This window comes from Schistocerca cancellata, chromosome 4 (assembly GCF_023864275.1).
Source record: "Schistocerca cancellata isolate TAMUIC-IGC-003103 chromosome 4, iqSchCanc2.1, whole genome shotgun sequence".
Lineage (NCBI taxonomy): Eukaryota > Metazoa > Arthropoda > Insecta > Orthoptera > Acrididae > Schistocerca > Schistocerca cancellata.
The window spans coordinates 893,619,226-893,636,852 of record NC_064629.1 but is presented as its reverse complement, the minus strand read 5'-3'; the positions used below and the strand labels follow the sequence as shown (position 1 = coordinate 893,636,852).

At 40.8% G+C, this 17,627-nt stretch overlaps 1 protein-coding gene across 3 annotated transcripts in view; it reads left to right on the top strand.

The window, feature by feature from the left end:
• Positions 1-16,987, top strand: part of LOC126185054 (high mobility group protein HMG-I/HMG-Y-like) — a 34,478-nt gene extending 17,491 nt beyond the window's left edge. For all 3 annotated transcript variants that reach the window (XM_049927813.1, XM_049927814.1, XM_049927812.1), the window contains exons 3-4: positions 7,423-7,572; positions 13,645-16,987. In XM_049927813.1, the coding sequence (XP_049783770.1) occupies positions 7,423-7,572; positions 13,645-13,755 (261 nt within the window). In that variant the 3' untranslated portion in view covers positions 13,756-16,987. The remainder of the gene's footprint in view (positions 1-7,422; positions 7,573-13,644) is intronic.
• Positions 16,988-17,627: the final 640 nt, after the last annotated feature.

Here is a 17,627-nt window from a genome sequence, read left to right as displayed (position 1 = left end):
AACACAAAACTGTCTGTGGTGTTGATATAATGAATGCAAGTCATCAACTGGTTGAATCACTAACCTGCATACTTATAGACATACCTAAGAATAAAAATAAAAATTAGTGTTGCATATTAACATGAGAAAATGCATAATTCTAATAACAAAACAGTAAGTTGATTTAATGATGACCTGTATTACCAGAAGACAAAATTATAGGTATGATTTCATGTAAACTATTCTTACTTCCATGGGGATGCCCATAGGCCACCAAAATTTGCTGAAAACTTGAGTTTTCCAAATTGACTAATTAATAAAGTTTTTAGTGAAAGTAGACAATTTTTGGAATTAGAAAAATTCAAGCTACTAAACTTCTGTACTGAATTTCAGAAATATTTATTTACAGGAATTATTTCTTGGTAGGCTAGTTAGACTAGTATTAGTAATCAGGAAATTACACTGTGAAAGTAAAAGCCACCAATGTGTGACTGAATAATAGTTTCATGAATACCTGCTTGAATAAGAAGGTAGTTATTCCATGGAATTATTATGTATGCTGTTAACCTTCTCAGGTGTGCTTCAAAGAGAGACAAGGTTAGGTGTGTGGACTACACTTAAGAGATTTTATTTTCTAAGGGCAAAAGTTAACTCACCGAAACTCATATCTGTACTGGCTTAAATCTAACCTCCCCTCCCCTCCCCTACAGGAAGTTACTAGTCCCAAGACATGCCTAGAGTAGGAGGGCAGTCATTAGTGTTAGAATATGCAATCTGTTTCCAAAGTTCAGTGGCTACATTATCACGTGGGGTATTTTTAACTCTGGTGTTAGCAGATGCACATTTACTCAATAAGACAATGTGTGACACTGGGAGACTTTAACATTGTTGCAGGGAGGGACAGTTGGTTGAAAGGTATGTGAATATCATGACTAGAATTTATGTAAAAATGCTTCCAATGTATCAGAGCTACTGTGGGGTTTATTTAACCCCACACGTGTTCTTATGGGTTAAGTATTGACAGAATTGCATAATAAGAGTGCCAGTAAATTTCAAAAGTGGGGTTTTGTACAGTGTGAATCTGTCAGACTGATACGACAGAGCATATGCTGTCATATTTATGTGGGAGTTTGCTGGTTTAAAATAAACTATTCTCCCACATTATTGATATAGCACTTTCCAATTTGCATTACTTGTACAACAAATACTTAGAGTAAAATGGTGTAGAAGTATAGAATTAAAAGATTGTGACTACTTACTTCAGTTGAAATTCATAGTGATGAGACCACATAACATAATCGTGCAAAAGGGGAACCAACCAAAGAATAATAAGCATTGAGATGTGTAAAGAGTGTTTCCAGTTGAAGGATACGGACAGAACACGATAGCAGTGCTGCTGACATGACAGCAACCACCACCTTCCCATCTGTGAACTTCAACCCTTTGTCTATCATTAATATCTACATGGGTACCCAAATTGTTCAGGTGTGTTGTGGTGGAAAAACTAGTGTCCTTTCTGCCACAAATTGGGTCGTTTTTGACAAACGCTTCCAAATAAAACATTTGTCAATGCTCTTGTGAGCACAAGCTCTCAAATTTTTTTCAATATTTTCATAGATTCAAGCAATTGGACATCCAGAGCAAGGGTCGTCGTCAATAGACATCTTGCCATTTTTAATCAAGCAAACCACTTGTACATTAGACTTTTCCCGTAGTGTCATCTTAGTAAGCTGTTTTCAGTATTAAAACAGTTTCAGCAGCATTTTTACCAAGCAGAAAATTAAATTTCACAGCTGCACGTTCTTCACTTAAAACTTGCCATCATAAAAAGCGAAACAAGACCGAAACAGTGCTAGCAAAAACAATCACTTCAGGTGAACATAAGAAGCCACCCTCTGCGGGTCCGTGGGTTAGAATAGGCCCGAGGTATTCCCACCTGTTGTAAGAGGTGACTAAAAGGAGTCTTCCACTTTTTGGCACTTGGAGTTCCGATCCCATTCTATGGATTGACCTGCAACTTTCAAAATTCTACAGATGTGTGGGCCATATGGGGAAGGACGCGTTACATGGTGCATGAGTTATCCATAGTGCCCTGAGATTCAACTATTTGGGTGAGGACACTTTCCGGTGTATGTCATCTTCTTCCATTGTCTCCTGTCCTCTTTTAACCCCCCATGACAATATTGGATTTCTCTGCGCCCAATATCCGGCACGGTAGCCAGTCCGTTGTGGTGGGGCTGTCATGTACCCATTTGGTGGTAGCCCCCTGACAACACAGGGATTGCACTGCTGATACCTGAGCTGTAAACTCCCCATGTATGCCAAGGAGTAGATGCCTGTCTTCCTGGGGCATCATGCCAGTTGGCATTTGCTGTGGCTGGGTGGCGCCTGTGGGGAGAGGCCCTTATCGGAGTGGGTGGCATCAGGGTGGATGACCCACAATGAAGCGGACTAAGTAATCTCTTGCTGGTGACCGTACGGCACCAGCAGTCTCTAAGAAGGGCAAGATCGAATACAATGCCGACAGGTATGACCCTAAATTGTTTACCTTCCTTGCCACACCGTGGGAGGAATGTAGAGCTACAGAACAGAGCCATATTCGCCTCAGTTTTTAATCTGTTAGCAGAACTGATGGGGACTCCTTTCTACCTACGAAGCCCAAATTTTTTGTTGAACACCTTTAGGATAAGTCTGGACAAGTGACAGCGCTGCCAAAGATGCGAAACGGTGCAGTCTTGATTCAGACAGCATCCCCAGCCCAATCCCAAGCGTTACTCGCCTGTGACAAGCTGGGTGATATTCTATTTTCTGTCACTCCCCATGAAAGCCTCAATATGGTCCAGGGGATCATCCTCTTGCAGTATGACAAGGAGCTAAACGCCAATTGAGAACAGCAGGGTGTTCACTTCATCTGGTGCATTTACAGGGGATCCAAAGACAACAGGTTTGCTACCAGTGCCTTAATCTTGGCCTTTGAGGGTGACTCTTTCCCTGAAAAGGTCAAGGTGAAAGTTTACGCTGTGATGTTAAACCATATGTCCCTCCCCTTATGTGACGCATTAAGTGCTGGCAGTTCGGGCACTGTGGACATTCAATGCACCCAGATACTGCTCGTGCACCTCCTCCCACTTGCATCAACTGTGGAGAGCACCAGTCTCCCTGCTAGCCAGACTGCCCAGTACTCCAAAAGGAGTGGAAAATCGTGGGGAACCAGACCCTGGATCGGTTAACTTACACAGAATCTAAACATAAATTTGAAAGATTACACCCCATTCGGTTGATGTCGACATACGCTGCAACTACATCACCATTGCCGTCCCAAGTGCCAGTGGTTCCTCACTCTGTGCAACGAACAGTGGGCCCTCTGGGCCTCCGGAATACATCTGCCCCCTTAGTGATAGGGGGCAAATCTCCGTGGCTCCCAAAGCACTTACTTTGGGAGCAAGCCCCCCCTCCACCCACCCAAGCACAGGGGACATTGGTCCCCTCCCCCCTGCTGGAGAAGCAACAGCCTCTTCCAGCTCCTCTCATGCTGAAGAGGTCCCTTGGGGGCCCTCTCTCCCAAGACTTAACTAATGCCACAGCGGACACTCGCCAATGGCTCAAGGCGCTGAAAGCTGGATGAATAGCTTCACGGTCTTCCTCCATATCTGAAGCTGCTTCAGAAAAGTCTTCCCAGCAAGCCCCTAAAGAGAAGGGAGAGCAGGCAAACTAAGTAGTAGTCTGCTAAGAACCAGGAGCCTCTGGTGGCCCCAACACCACCACCCTATCAGTTCCGTATCTGAGGATTCGGTGGAGACCTTAGTGTCCCCTGTGGATCTGGATCTCACTGACGCCTCAACCACCATTGAAATGGCTACAAATACTCAATTGGTGGCAGCAGGTGACCCTGAGTCATAACCTGCCTCCTTGCGGACTTCATGTCTTTCCAGCCTCACGATATGGTCATCCTCCAGTGGAATTGCGGCGGTTTTTTCCGCCACCTGGTTGAGCTACGGTAACTGTTAAGCTCTACACCAGCTTTCTGCATAGCCCTTCAGGAAACCTGGTTCCTGACAATGTTGACCCCTGCCCTCTGCAGCTATCGGGGGGTATTAAAAGATCCGTAGTGACCATAACAATGTCAGGTGGAGTTTGTGTCTGTCCTGAACTCAGTATGCAGTGAACCTGTGCCACTTCAAATCCCTCTTGAAGCTGTGGCTGTCAGGATAAGGACGATGCAGGAAATAACAGTCTGTAATGTATATCTTCCTCTAGATGGTGCAGTACTCCTGGACGCATTGGCTGCACTGATTAACTCCCTAAACCTTTCCTACTTTGGGGAGATTAATGCTCATATCCCCTTGTGAGGTGGCACTGTGCTTACTGGCCGAGGCAGGGATTTCAAAAGCCTCCACACATTTCAGTGTGGCTCATGGCACATATTCGGCCATTGATCTCTCTGTTTGCAGTCATGGTGTTCTCCCATCTATCCACTGGAGAGCACATGATGACCTATGTGGTAGTGACCACTTCTCCATCTTCCTGTCACTGCCCCGGTGTCAGGTGCACAGATGCCTGCCTCGAGGGCTTTAAACACAGCACAGACTGGGATGCCTACTGTCTCTGTTGAATCACCCCCATGTGGTAATATCGATGTGGTAACTACAACAATTGTTTCTGTGGTGGAAAAAGCAATCCCTCATTCTTTAGGGTGTCCCTGGCAAAAGACAGTCCCTTGGTGGTCACAGGAAGTCGCTGAGGCGATTAAGGGGTGCCGGCGAGCTCTACCCTTAACGAGCTTCGTGCCCGCATTCGGGAGAGATGCGTCTCGACCATTGGGTGCAGTACGTGGGAAGGTGTTCCCAAGTCTGGGGAAAGGTCAAACAAGTTTTTGGGTACCAGACTCCAACAGGTGTTCCCAGTGTTAACATAAATGGTGTGTTATCTACCGACGCAAATGAGATTCCTGAGCACTTTGCTGAACACTATGCTCGCCCCTCTGTATCGGAGAATTACCCCCAGCAGAATTAAACAGCAGTTGTAGGGCCGTCAGTCTCACCCTCTCTGTATGCAGATGACTTCTGCATTTTGTACTGTTCCACCCGTACTGGTGTTGCTGAGCAGCACCTACAGGGAGCCATCCCTTCCAGTTTTCGGCCGCAAAGTCGTGTGTTATGCACTTCTGTTGGTGTTGTACTGTTCATCTGCAACCAGGACTTGACTTAACTGATGATCCCCTCTCTGTAGTAGAGACATATCGATTTTTAGGACTGGTTTTAGATGCCCAGTTGACTTGGCTTCCTCACCTTTAGTCAGCTTAAGCGGAAGTGCTGGCAGCACCTCAATGCCCTCTGCTGTCTGAGCAACACCAACTGGGGTGCAGATCACTCTACGCTTCTGCTGCTCTACAGAGCCCTTGTTCAATCCCGCGTTGAGTATGGGAGTCCGATTTATGGTCCGGCGACGCCCTCAACTTTGCGTTCACTCGATCCAGTGCACCACTGTGGCGTTCAACTAGCGACGGGAGCTTTTAGGACGAGTCTGGTGACCAGCATCCTAATAGAAGCTGGAGTCCCCCTCAGATGTGCACAACTGCTTACCAGTTATGTTGCACACACATTCGTAGTTCTCCTGCACACTTGAATTAATTTCCTTTTCCCACCCATGACAGTTAATCTCCTGCATCGGCGGCCTAGGTGAGGGCTTACAGTTGCAGTTTGCGTCCTATCCCTTCTGTCTGAACTGAAGTCCTTGCCTTTACCACCTATACTTGAGGTCCATTCATGTACACCTCCATGGTGTACACCTAGGCCACAGCTTCGCCTGGACCTTGCACGAGGCCCAAAACACACATTTCACCCCGCAGCTCTCTGCTGTCATTTCCTCTCAATTCTTGACGTGTACCAAGGCGATGATGTGGATTACACAGACGGCTCGGTGGCTGATGGTCACGTCGGCTTCGCATATGTCCATGGTGGAATATTGAACAGCATTCCTTGTCAGATGGCTGCAGTGTTTCACTGCAAGGCTGGTGGCTACATCTTATGCTTTTGAGCAGATCTGTTACTGCCATGGGGAGTCATTTCTTCTGTGTACTGACATCTCGAGCAGCCTACAAGCTATCGACCAGTGCTACCCTCGTCATCCTTTGGTGGCAACCATCCAGGAGTCCATCTATGCCCTGGAATGGTCTGGTCATTCAGTGGTGTTTGTGTAGACTCCAGGAGATGTCGGAATCCCAGGAAACAAACTTGCTGACAGGCTGCACAGAAAACGCTTATGGAGATTGGCATTCCAATAACTCACCTGCATTTGTTATTATGCCACAAGGTTTTCCAGCTTTGGGAGATGGAATGGCATAGTCTCAGTAAGCACAACAAACTGCGTGCCATTAAGGAGACTACGAATGTGTGGCAGTCCTCCATGAGGGCCTCTTGCAGGGAATCTGTGGTTCTCTGCCGGCTCTGCATTGGCCAAGCTCATGGCTACCTCCTGCACTGTGAAGACCCGCCTCAGTGTCAATGCGGCACCCATTTGACAGTGGCCCATATTCTGGTGCACTGTCCCACTTTGACTGACCTGCGACGAAAGCTTTGCTGATCGGACTCGTTGCCACTAATTTTATCTGACAATGCCTCATTGGCAGATATAGTTTTACGTTTTATTTGTGAGGGTGGGTTTTATCATTTGGTCTAAATTTTAGTGCATGTCCTTTGTCCCTCTGTCCTCCACCCTAGTGCTTATAGGGTGGAGGTTTTAATGTGTTGCAGAGTGGCGGGCTTCTCCTTTTTATTCTTTTGGTCAGCCAGCCGTGGTAACCCGTTTTGTCGTTCGGAACAAGGGTCCGATGACCTAGCAGTTTGATCCCCCCCACCCCACCCCCACCCCCCTTCTTAAACTAACCAATGAACCAGAACAAGCCAGGTCAATAACTTAGAGAGGTACTCTAGGCACTGATGTTTGTTTTCTGTATGTCATGTAGTTTCTGTGCAGATCTTCTGAACCAGAGGTGCTTATTAGTAGCCCTGTATGCCCTACCCTTCCCATGTCAGAAAATGAAATGAGAAATACTCTTTTCATATTGTTACTTATAAGACGTAACTAAAATGACCATACATTGTCTCTGGAAAAAGCTGTCAAACGGTCAACTGTTGATATTAGAAATATACAGAACACAAACTTAACAGTATTTTACTCTAGTAATTCATCTTGTTGCACCCAGTTTCTAACATCTGAGTTAGTGGCTTATACTCCTGCTTACAGTGAAAGTGTCATGGTGTTACGGCATTATGCACTGTTGAATTTCCTAAGAAAAGTGTTATAGAAATGTGAGGTGGTATATTGTCATTGCAGCAGTTGCAAAAACTTGTCATTTCTCAAACTGTATTTAAAGATTAGTCCATTATTTTGAATATATCATTTGTTTACTGTTTAGTAATTGAATTATTGCTTTCCATGCAGGAGTCTCCTGCAAAGGAAGCCAAAAAACGTGGCCGTGCTCCATCAGAAGATAAGAAAGAAGTGAAAAAAACTGATGGTGCTACTCCTGCTAAACGTGGCCGTGGCCGGCCTAAGGGCTCCACTAAGCGAAAAGGAAAGGCTGCTGCCAAGGTATGAATATTTTAGGACTTGTTAGTTTTTAACTAGCCTTTTCTTCTTTCAGAGTATAAGAACATTAGAACTGCTTTAGTTAAGTAGTTACTTGAGTCACAGGAAGCTAGATAGCCAAATTGTGTTCCAACCAGTAAGGTCTTGATTTCAGAAAGTATTTCCATAGCAGAAATTTATCTGGGGTCATCTTATTTTTGTGTACATGAAAACAGAACCACATGTAATTTGAATCTCCTGCATCAGATTACAACTGTCAGATAATTCATTTTGTAGACCATTCTACCCCTGTTAAGTGAATGTACTGTACATTGCAATTTGAGAATTGGGGGTAGAAAGATCAAATATTTTTTTACCAGCAAGTCAGTAATTGTGGGTGCCAAGTCTTAGCGAAGTACTGCACTGGGATGCCACAGCAAGTCTGCTGGTTGCACTGTTGACAGCACTCAGGTCCTATAGTACAAGATGTTGGCAGAGATACCAGAGGAATGCCTCCAGTCGCTGCACAGAAGAGCTGCAAGCATTGTGTGAAAGTTCAAAATAAAAAGGGAATGCAGAAAAAGAACTTGTGGGCACATACCTTAATTGCTGATCATGACAGTAATGTGTTATGCGACACGCTTAATGATTAAAGAAGTTGCAGTGCCAAATTTTCTAGTATCCTGATAACGTCATTCTGTTCAATTGACGAGGTAGTGGAGATCTCCCGGGATTAACTGACAAAAAAGGTCACTGTTTTGAGGAAAGTAGTCTCGATAGAGGGAAAGAGTTTAGTGACCTGTGTACATGGCAGCTACTTATGTGTAGTCTGCAGTGATATTTACAGTTTTAGTTGTAACTGTAAAGTATATGTAGAAGTGCTCTCCAGTTTTTATTTGAAGAGTATGTTATTAGAAACTGAAATTAAATCTGTCTCCTTTGTTTACATATTTTTTTAAAATAATTCTAGCGTGTCTGTTGTGTCTGGTCCGTAAGCATCACTTGCTGCAGCAGCAGGAGAGGTAGCTGTGCTATTTCGGTCTGGATTTAGGTTTTGAGGAAAGCATACTTAGCCCGGATAGTAAACACAGTGGCTGTGAGGAAATTGAGAATTGATTAATTTCCACTATCTCCAACCAGCCAGAGTCCAGAAAGTGCAGTATTGTAAGTAGTCTGAACGTGATTGTAATGTGGAGACTTGTTCTTCAAACTGAACTTCATTTATGACCCTCATAATTCCCAACACTTTCTTCCACTTCATGTTTTGAATAGTTCTGAGATGTAGTGTCCCAAGTGAATCTCACAGTTAAGATTCAGTTTCAAAACTGTCCATAATGCTCATGTGAGCATATAAAACTAGGTACAGGTGAGTGGCAAGTAGTGCTTGGCAGCTCTACTGGCATCCTGACGTGGGAGTGGCCATAAGCAATCTTGTATTCCGCTGGCAGAACCTCGTGTTGGCCGCTCTGTCGGCAGAGCTGCCACTGTCAGGTGCTGCCCGGTTCGAGAGGCTCCATTGCGTTAATTCTTCTGTCTGGTGTGTCTGCCAGCAGACTTGCCGTGGTATCCCAGTGAGGCAGGGCCCTTAGGAGTAGTATACTTTCAGATAAGTGTATTGCTGTTGCTGCAGTTAGTGATCGTTGTATTCCATTCTGGGAATGTTTCATTGCTATTGGAATTGGTTGCAGATCTAGATTAGTCCTTACCATTCTGAAAAGAAATTCTGCAAGTGAAAGAAACAGTAATATACTTATCATACTTCATACGCTAAACTTTAAAGAAGGGATTATATGTATTGTGTACAGTGAATAAGGTATAATTTGTCTCAACTTTTGTCCATGGAATGAATTGGGCATTTGGGGAAAGGGGGAGGGGAGGGAGAGACTATAGGAATTGGGAGGGATGGGGGGGGAGAGAGAGAGAGAGAGAGAGAGAGAGAGAGAGAGAGAGAGAGAGAGAGAGAGAGAGAGAGATGATGATGATATGATATGATTAATGAAACTTCTGTAGTGGAATTCATGTAGAAATAAAATTTAGTGAGTGGAACAGTGAGTCACACCAGATTTCTCTTTGGATAGTATACCCTGTGAACTATTAAAGAGCACTTAATGAGCTAACATAAAACTTCTTTGCCTTTTTCCTATTACTATCCCAACCCATTAGGTACAAATAATTATGTTGAAGTACCAACTATAAATGATAAGATAGTTGTCATATTGTTCTGATACATGTTTCTAGTCATAAAGGATGGTCAGTAATTGTTTTTAACATGGCTCATCAGAACGGTACAAATATATTCCCCAAGGGCATTAGAAATGTAAGCCGGTCATGATGTCCAACAGTTACAATTAGAGGCATTGTTACCTAGCAGGACACAGCCAAATCAAAAAGTTGAGAAAGCAGTGTTGCAAAACAGTATGGTTATCAATGACACACACACTGAAATTATGTCAAAGTGCATGGAGTCATAATTTACTTCGTAATAGTTACCATACCAAAAGATGAAATGGGAAGATGTATCAATGATCATGTATTACCATAAAGTGGTCGTATATAGAAATTATTGTTGCTTCACTGTTTTTGCAGCTCTTGCAGGGATACTTGGCCATAGGGATTTATTAAGCACAACTTCCTCTACACTGTTAGATTCTGATTATCATTTGGTACACTGGTCACATTTCGAAGAACACAGTGGTTCATTACAGGAAAACAATAAATTATTAATAGGTTTCACTTCAACCTTAGTGCAGCTGATGTGCATTAGGTATTATTGGTCTGAAAGAAGTATGTGTGGCAATAAGGCACTGAAACTTCTTGTGAGTTGGAAACTGCAGAACACATAGACTCAAGCCTGTAATCTCAATTTTCTGGGACAGGACTCTGTCCTATGGAGTTGTCCAGGCACAATTTAGACAGCTTCAGTTTCACAAGTATCTTTCTCTTACTCTTCAAGTTTTGCAGAAGCTCTTTCAGAAGAAATGATATTGTGGAGAAGTAGCTTAGTCATGACATAATGATTTGTTAAAGGATGAATCTTTGATTGGCTAGTTTGTGTGTGCGCATTGTTTTGACACTTACTGGTATATTAACCAGTGTACTGGTGCAGTACTCTGTCAAGAACCTTGCCTTTGGTGCACAGTGCTCTTATGTGCTGAGCTGTGAGGGTCAAGAGTTCTTACATAGATGTCTGTAAGAATGTTGTCAATGAATGGTGACATTCTAGGTTAGAGCTTGCACAATTTTAAACTGCCCACACATCAAAATGGCACATTCTTAGCGGTAGAGTACTGAGTGAGGTCACTTCGCAGTTCTGCCTGACTTGCAGTTGGGATGAAAGTGATTTGGATCACTGTTTGGCCATGCAAATCAGTTTTCAATCATTTCCTTCAGATCCCACAAGGCTAATGTGAAAATACTTTTAAAAAGACATGGAACTGTTTCCTTCCTCAGTTGCACATATGCACTCTGTTATTGCTGCTGCTGTGTTAAACTAATGTTTTTACCTCCATTCTGGTGTACACACACGTTCAATCTGAAAACAGCCTGTATGCTGTAGTTAAACCTTTCCTCTGGAATGTTCTTTCTTTGTGTGCTCAAGGCTGGTGAGGTACATAAGAAAGCTTCTGTGAAGTTACTGAAGCAGGAGAGGTACTGGCAGAATTAAAGCAGTGGCTGTCGGTCATATGTTTTACTTATATAGCTGTCAATACAAGTATTGCCCGAAAACAGCAGCTTATTTGGCAGGAAATTTTGAAGCAGTGTACACTCAGTGTATGAATGCCTCACATATTGGGTACAAGTTGTTGGATTGTAACCAGTAAAGACCACAACTCTTGTTTCTTGAACAGGGATAAAAAAAAATGTTTTGATAGACTGTGGCCACATTTGTCATCCTGTTGGCATACTCGACCCATATTTCAGCGGCAGAGTTTTGGTAGCTGATAATATCTACTCCCTCTTATGGCACCAGATTGTTACCTGATGAAATAACCTTCTCTGTGTGTGTTTCCTGCAGATATGTGGCAGAATGACTACTGGCATCACTTCATGATGGTCTCATGTTGTAGACTCGAAATAAGGTTTACTTTAAAACCTGGTAAATCGGTTGTTTTGTAAAGTAATAAATTTGCTTGTGATTATGTGGTTTTTGTGCTAATGAGGCTGGTTTGATACAAATGTTTAAAAATAAATAAAAAAATTTTCATGAGCAGCTCACCTTCTCAACTTAATGTCCTTCGTGGGATATATGTGATTCAGTAATCATTGAGCTGTTTCATCCCATCGGAAAAAATAGGTTCTGTCAAACTCTGCAAAATACTTGTTGACTTAAACTATCACTTCCTCATTCGATAGAAATTTTTTCCCAGCAAGCCAGTTTCAACTTCAGAGACAGGAAGAAGACACTTGGGGGTTAAGTCTAGTGAATTGAAATTCAATTCAAAGCCCAATTAGTGCAGTTTTCCATTGTCACTGATGTATGGGATGGTGCATTATTCTGGTGAAAGAGCTCTTTATTGCGTGCCAACCTTGCTTCTTATTTTCCTTCTTTTTTTCTGCCTGCCAATGTAACTGTCCAATGATCCAACAATGAAGCATAGTAGTCCAGTTATGTTTGTGCCTTTTCCAAGGATTATTCTGTGGAATCTTTAAAGAAGTGGCTATCACCTTACCATCTGAGAAAATGGTCTTTCTTTTTTAGTGCTCTTTCACCAACCTTCGTCCATAGTTTTGACTGCCATTTTAACTCTGGTGTCTAATGATGGATCCATTTTTCAACAACAGTCACAAATAGATGCAAAAACTATGCAGATTGAGACTTAAACTTCACCAGACATTGTGTTGAAATGTTGTGCCGGATGTGCTTTTGGTCGACTGAGCAATCGTGGCATCCACCTTGCACCCAGTTTCTTCATAACCAATTTCTATGCAGGATATTATACTCTCACTGTTAAGTTGCCTACAGTCTCGGTTGTCTGATGAATTTTTATTGAGTAATCTTGCATCACCACATCGTGGATTGTGTCAATGGTTTCCTTTGTGGTGACCTCAATTGAACAGCTGGTGTGCACTTTCTCTTTGGTGCTTATCCAGTCATGTTTAAATTCATTAATCCAAAAGTAAATGGTGTTCAATGATGGTGCAGAGTCCATGTGAACTTCATCCAATTTTGCTTAATTTGTGTGGTGCCCCAGCCCTTCAAATGAAAATGTTTAACAGCATGAAACCCAGTTTTCTGCATTTCCAATTGCAGTCGGCACACTGACCCATTCAGACTACTGTCAGCAGTGAATTGTACACTGTTAACTGTTGAAATTTTTTATATGAGCCTTGAAATAATTGAACGGCTGCGAAGGCACAATAAAAATGTTCCATTCTTTTGTGGAAATTTAACAGACTTTAGAAGCCACCCTTTTATATTATTTGTAAACAAATAATGGAATATTTAGTCAGCTATGTGAAATTTTTTAGTATCTACTTGCCCTTGAGTAAAGGGAAATGATTTGGGTTTGATGTTAGCCATTTTAGTTAGATAATTCTAAAATACTCTATTTTCTGTAAGATATGTGCTTTATTTTTATGTAAAATTGTGTATGAAAATAACACATGTATTAGATTTTTAGAGGTGGTTTGTTTTTCACTGACTTACGAGCATTTGAGGTACAGGTTTCTTGTAAAGACTTGGTGTGAAGTAGTGCCAGAGTAAGATGTTTCTTGTAAGTGAAATTTGTGAACTATTTGACATGTATCTTTCCTGTCAGGGTAGTGCTTCTCCTAAATATTTGTAGTATTGAGAGTTTAAATTTGTCTGAAAGACACCTGGTACTGGAGTGGTGTAATGTTTGGAACTGATTGAAGTTTCATTTACTTCTTGTAATTCATAAATATACTTGTTAGACTTAGTAGGTAATTAAATTATTGTAAATTACAACTGTTGCAATCTTGTTTTATCATATACTATCGGTTGATTGATATGTTTGAGATAGAAAATTTTTAAAAAAATTTAACAAATCTAATCGTAATCAGCAGTGCATTTATTTTAATAAATTTGGTATAAAATTGCCACAAAACTGAAAAATTGCATGTTCTATCAAACAGAAACCTGGCAACAGAGCTCGTGGTCGTCCCAAGAAGGAAGATAAGAAAGAAGAATCTGGTGGGGATGAGGAGGAAGTTGATGAGGATGAAGAGGAAGAAGGGGAAGATTAATGAGCAGTGTACGATATAACCCACACTACTTGACAAGTGGTTTAGATCAAAATAATCTTGAGATTTGAAAGTGCATTTGTTTTCTTTGGAACTGTTTGTCAAGTGACAGTGTGGTAACATTTTCGACAAATCCTCTTCCTTTGGGATCAAAATTTGATAATGTGTGTACTATGTTGTGAGTGGGCAATATGTTTATTGCTTGGGCTCTTAATCTGTATGTTCAACTATTTAGGGAGTGAGTTTGTGACCATAAGGTTTATGTCTTATAGAGGTGTACTGAATTGACAGTTCAGATGCAGGGGAGGTGGTGTGTTCACTGCATTTATGCATGTTTTTTAACATTGTCATTTTGAACTTTGTGTGTGGGCTGTGTTAAACTGTACAGATTTTATAAGTCCTTAACTATGGATTAGAGCCTGGAGACACTTCACTCCATTGCTACACATTTGGACACAGTACAGTTCTTTCTTAAAATAGTAGCTCCTTGTTCCATTTATACTACTATGTTTAAGGTTTCCATTTTAGATTTCATTGAAATAATGTGCACTACAGTTTCATTTCCTGTCTTTCCCCTTTTGTTCCTTCTTACAGGTTCTTGAATCTCATATGCGTGTACCTGTGAAAAATAAGAAATTTGTACCTGTTAATGTTGCAGTATGCCTATAGGCAAGCAAAGTAAGTTAGGGAGTTGCCCAAGAGTGCAAGGCATTTGACTGGTCTTGCTTCTAATAAAATAACACTGCAGTTGTTCCCTTACCCATTTTGTATAAGTAAATATATATGAGGCAACATTAAAAGTTTTGACAAAAGATGTTGGGGGGAATTACATGGAAAGGACTGTTGCTGTTCCATTACATTATAAACAGTGGCCAAGCTTAGTTCCACAGTATGGGTGGGAGATACCAACATACATAATTTTTTATGCCTGTTCTTTGTGTTTTATCCCAACCTTCAGATGAGTTCTCAGCTAAATGAACACACTGGAAATATTTGAAGTTATTCATTAGCAACTTTCTTATATTGTAGAATTAGTTCATTGCGAATAGTTGTTAATTCTTTTAAACGGTCGAGAATAATCAGTCATGTCACTGCCACATACACATGGATTTAGAACGACGTTTGAGTCCTGTTTTGTGTGACCTACTATGTTGACAATTTTTATTTGTAGTGTGTGCAATATGACACTTAATTTTGTGAAGTGTGTCTGATAGGAATCATAGTGTTTCAATTTATCCTCCCAGATGTATGTGAATCTGGCGATATTTTATTTTATGATGTATTCATATGTAAGTTAGTGCAGAATCTCAATGAATAGGATGAATTTCTTTTTAATTAACAAGGACTTTTTAAGTTTGTCAGCTCAGTGAAAAGTGCTGGCCGTATTCTTTTGTGGAAGATGCATATTTTCCCTCAGTGAGAATTACAGTATTTAGCAAATGTGAAGTGCACAGCATTACTTCGTTTCACAGGTATCTAGAAAAAGATTACATGTTGGGGATAATTCAGAGGTAATGACAGTGGTCAGCTTTTTGTGACTAGTGGTTTATACAATTAATGTATTTTATTTGTGGAACTGTGCTTCACTTTACATTATTCACTGTAACAGTCAGTGTTATTTACCAGAAACACCTTATTTTTCCTTACTAGTTTATAGAATATCAGCACTACTAGTTGGAAACTAAATATAGAACATTGATCACACACATATTTTAAGCTTCTGCAATATAACAGGAATTTCGTTAATGGGAATCGTGTAGATTTTTCAAGTTTAGAGATATATATCGGTGTGTTCAGCCTTTTTATTTTACCAGTGACTCGGAGGCCATTTGCAGCCATTGTTTGTTTTCAGTAGGAAAAACCAGTATTTTAATGTTTAAATTCTATATTGTCATTAAGTCTATCAGGAAAACTGTGGAAAATAAACTACAGAACTTGGAATCCTGGCATTTCATTTTTGTCATAATGGATTGATGGATAGGAGAAACTAATCCAACATATCAGCCCTTAGCATGTTGCATTAAAACACATGCCACTGGCACTGAAAATTGTCTATGTAGCAGACATACTCTACTGATATGTAGGAATGAAAATACCATACTTCTGGTCATAGAATAAAACACCAGTAATGGCATCTGTTAGGCTGGTAAAATTTGCAAATTTTGATTTGGAACACTAAAGTAAAAGGACTGTTTCCTCAAAAACCAGTTGCTAAAAATGTTATGTAATAATGCCAATGAGTCCAGTTTAATTAGTGCGATTGGCTATTGCAGGTACTTAACATGTAATGTAAAAAGTAAACATTGTGATCTGTATGGCATGGGGTACATTTACACTGCTGTAACAGGTAACATCAGCAATGTGATTGAAGTTTTTAGATTAGCTGCCATCTGATCTATAGTATGTCATTGTCATGGTGACAGTTATAATGAAGTGCTGTGTGTGGTTGTTCGAAATCTGGTGTTAGGGAAAGAGGCCACTGGCACCAAAGTTTCTAACACTTGTGCTGTCCCTTTCTCCCAGCTTGTATATTCTCTGCACACATTTAATTTTCATGTAGAGATCTGTAAACGGGTGTGTGTGATATTCGTAAGTAGGCAATATTGCTGAACGTTTCATTACTGAAGCATACTAAAATATATGGATCCTGTAGTTAAAGGCTGATATTTGGTAGGAATCTGATAGTCAGTGTTTAGCCCCATACTCTGTTTTATGTATAGATTTTAGTAGTATATTATATCACAGAATGCTTAAGATTCTGTGCTAGATCAGTAGCAAACATTTGAATGTATGAAGAAGACCTTTTATCTTTTGCAGAATTTTGTACAAGCTGTAGTTAAACTTAACAGTAAAAAGTTTTGAGTGGAAAACTTTTGGGTTGTTCACTATCTAAGAAGTGTATCACATGCATCTGGGTCTGTGTCACCCTTAAGGCTTGAACCCATCACTGAATACATAAAACTGATTAGTTTAATGCTGCATACATAAGCAGTTAAGTTTCATCAATTGCCATGCCATTACAAGTATGTTACAGGTTCTTACGTGATTTATTTCTGTTTTGAGTATTGTAAAGCAGATCAGTTATTTGTGTCCAAATTGAGTGTTACTTTTAACACTGTAAACATAAGGAAGTAGTTTTAAGATCTGCATACAAATCATCAAAATGTCATAAGATTGTCTTGATCATGTAATCGACTGCACATTTTCTTTTCTAAATAAACATACGGAAATGATACATATATGTATTATGAATCAAACAGATTTCCAGAAGCTGACATGAGCAGTTGCAGAAATACTTCATAATTATGTTAACAACAACAAAAACATCCATCCTTTGTGTAAAATTTGTCAGACATGTTAAGGGTGAGTATTGTCATAAAGGGTCTTTTGTTTTGGTAATAGATGTTCAAAGAATTGTGGAATTGTGATGGAAATACTGAACCATGATGCATTGGTAATGACCCAGCTGGATGCAGGTCTGTCTAGTGTGTGAGCATGATAGTGCTATATGGGCTTGGGTTCCATTGCTAATAACCTTGGCATAAACACAACACTAAACCGTAAACTTTCATAGTTTTTCACATGTCACATTACTTTTAACACTTGATTAATTCCAATTTTTTTTTTGACAATGTATGCTTGAGAGCATGAAAAGTATCAGTTGCTGAAATTTCAACTGGCAGTCGTGTTACTCAGGAGCCACTCACGTACTCTGTATTACTGCTCATAAAAACAAAGGGCACTTTCAGTTGCAAGTGTAATTGAGGAAGTTATTGACATTCGGGAAGAAGATCATACCCTCTAAAAGTGCAACAAAACCTGCCCAGTGTCATTCCTAGGATTTGAGACATGAAAAAGGCACTTGTAATTGAGGT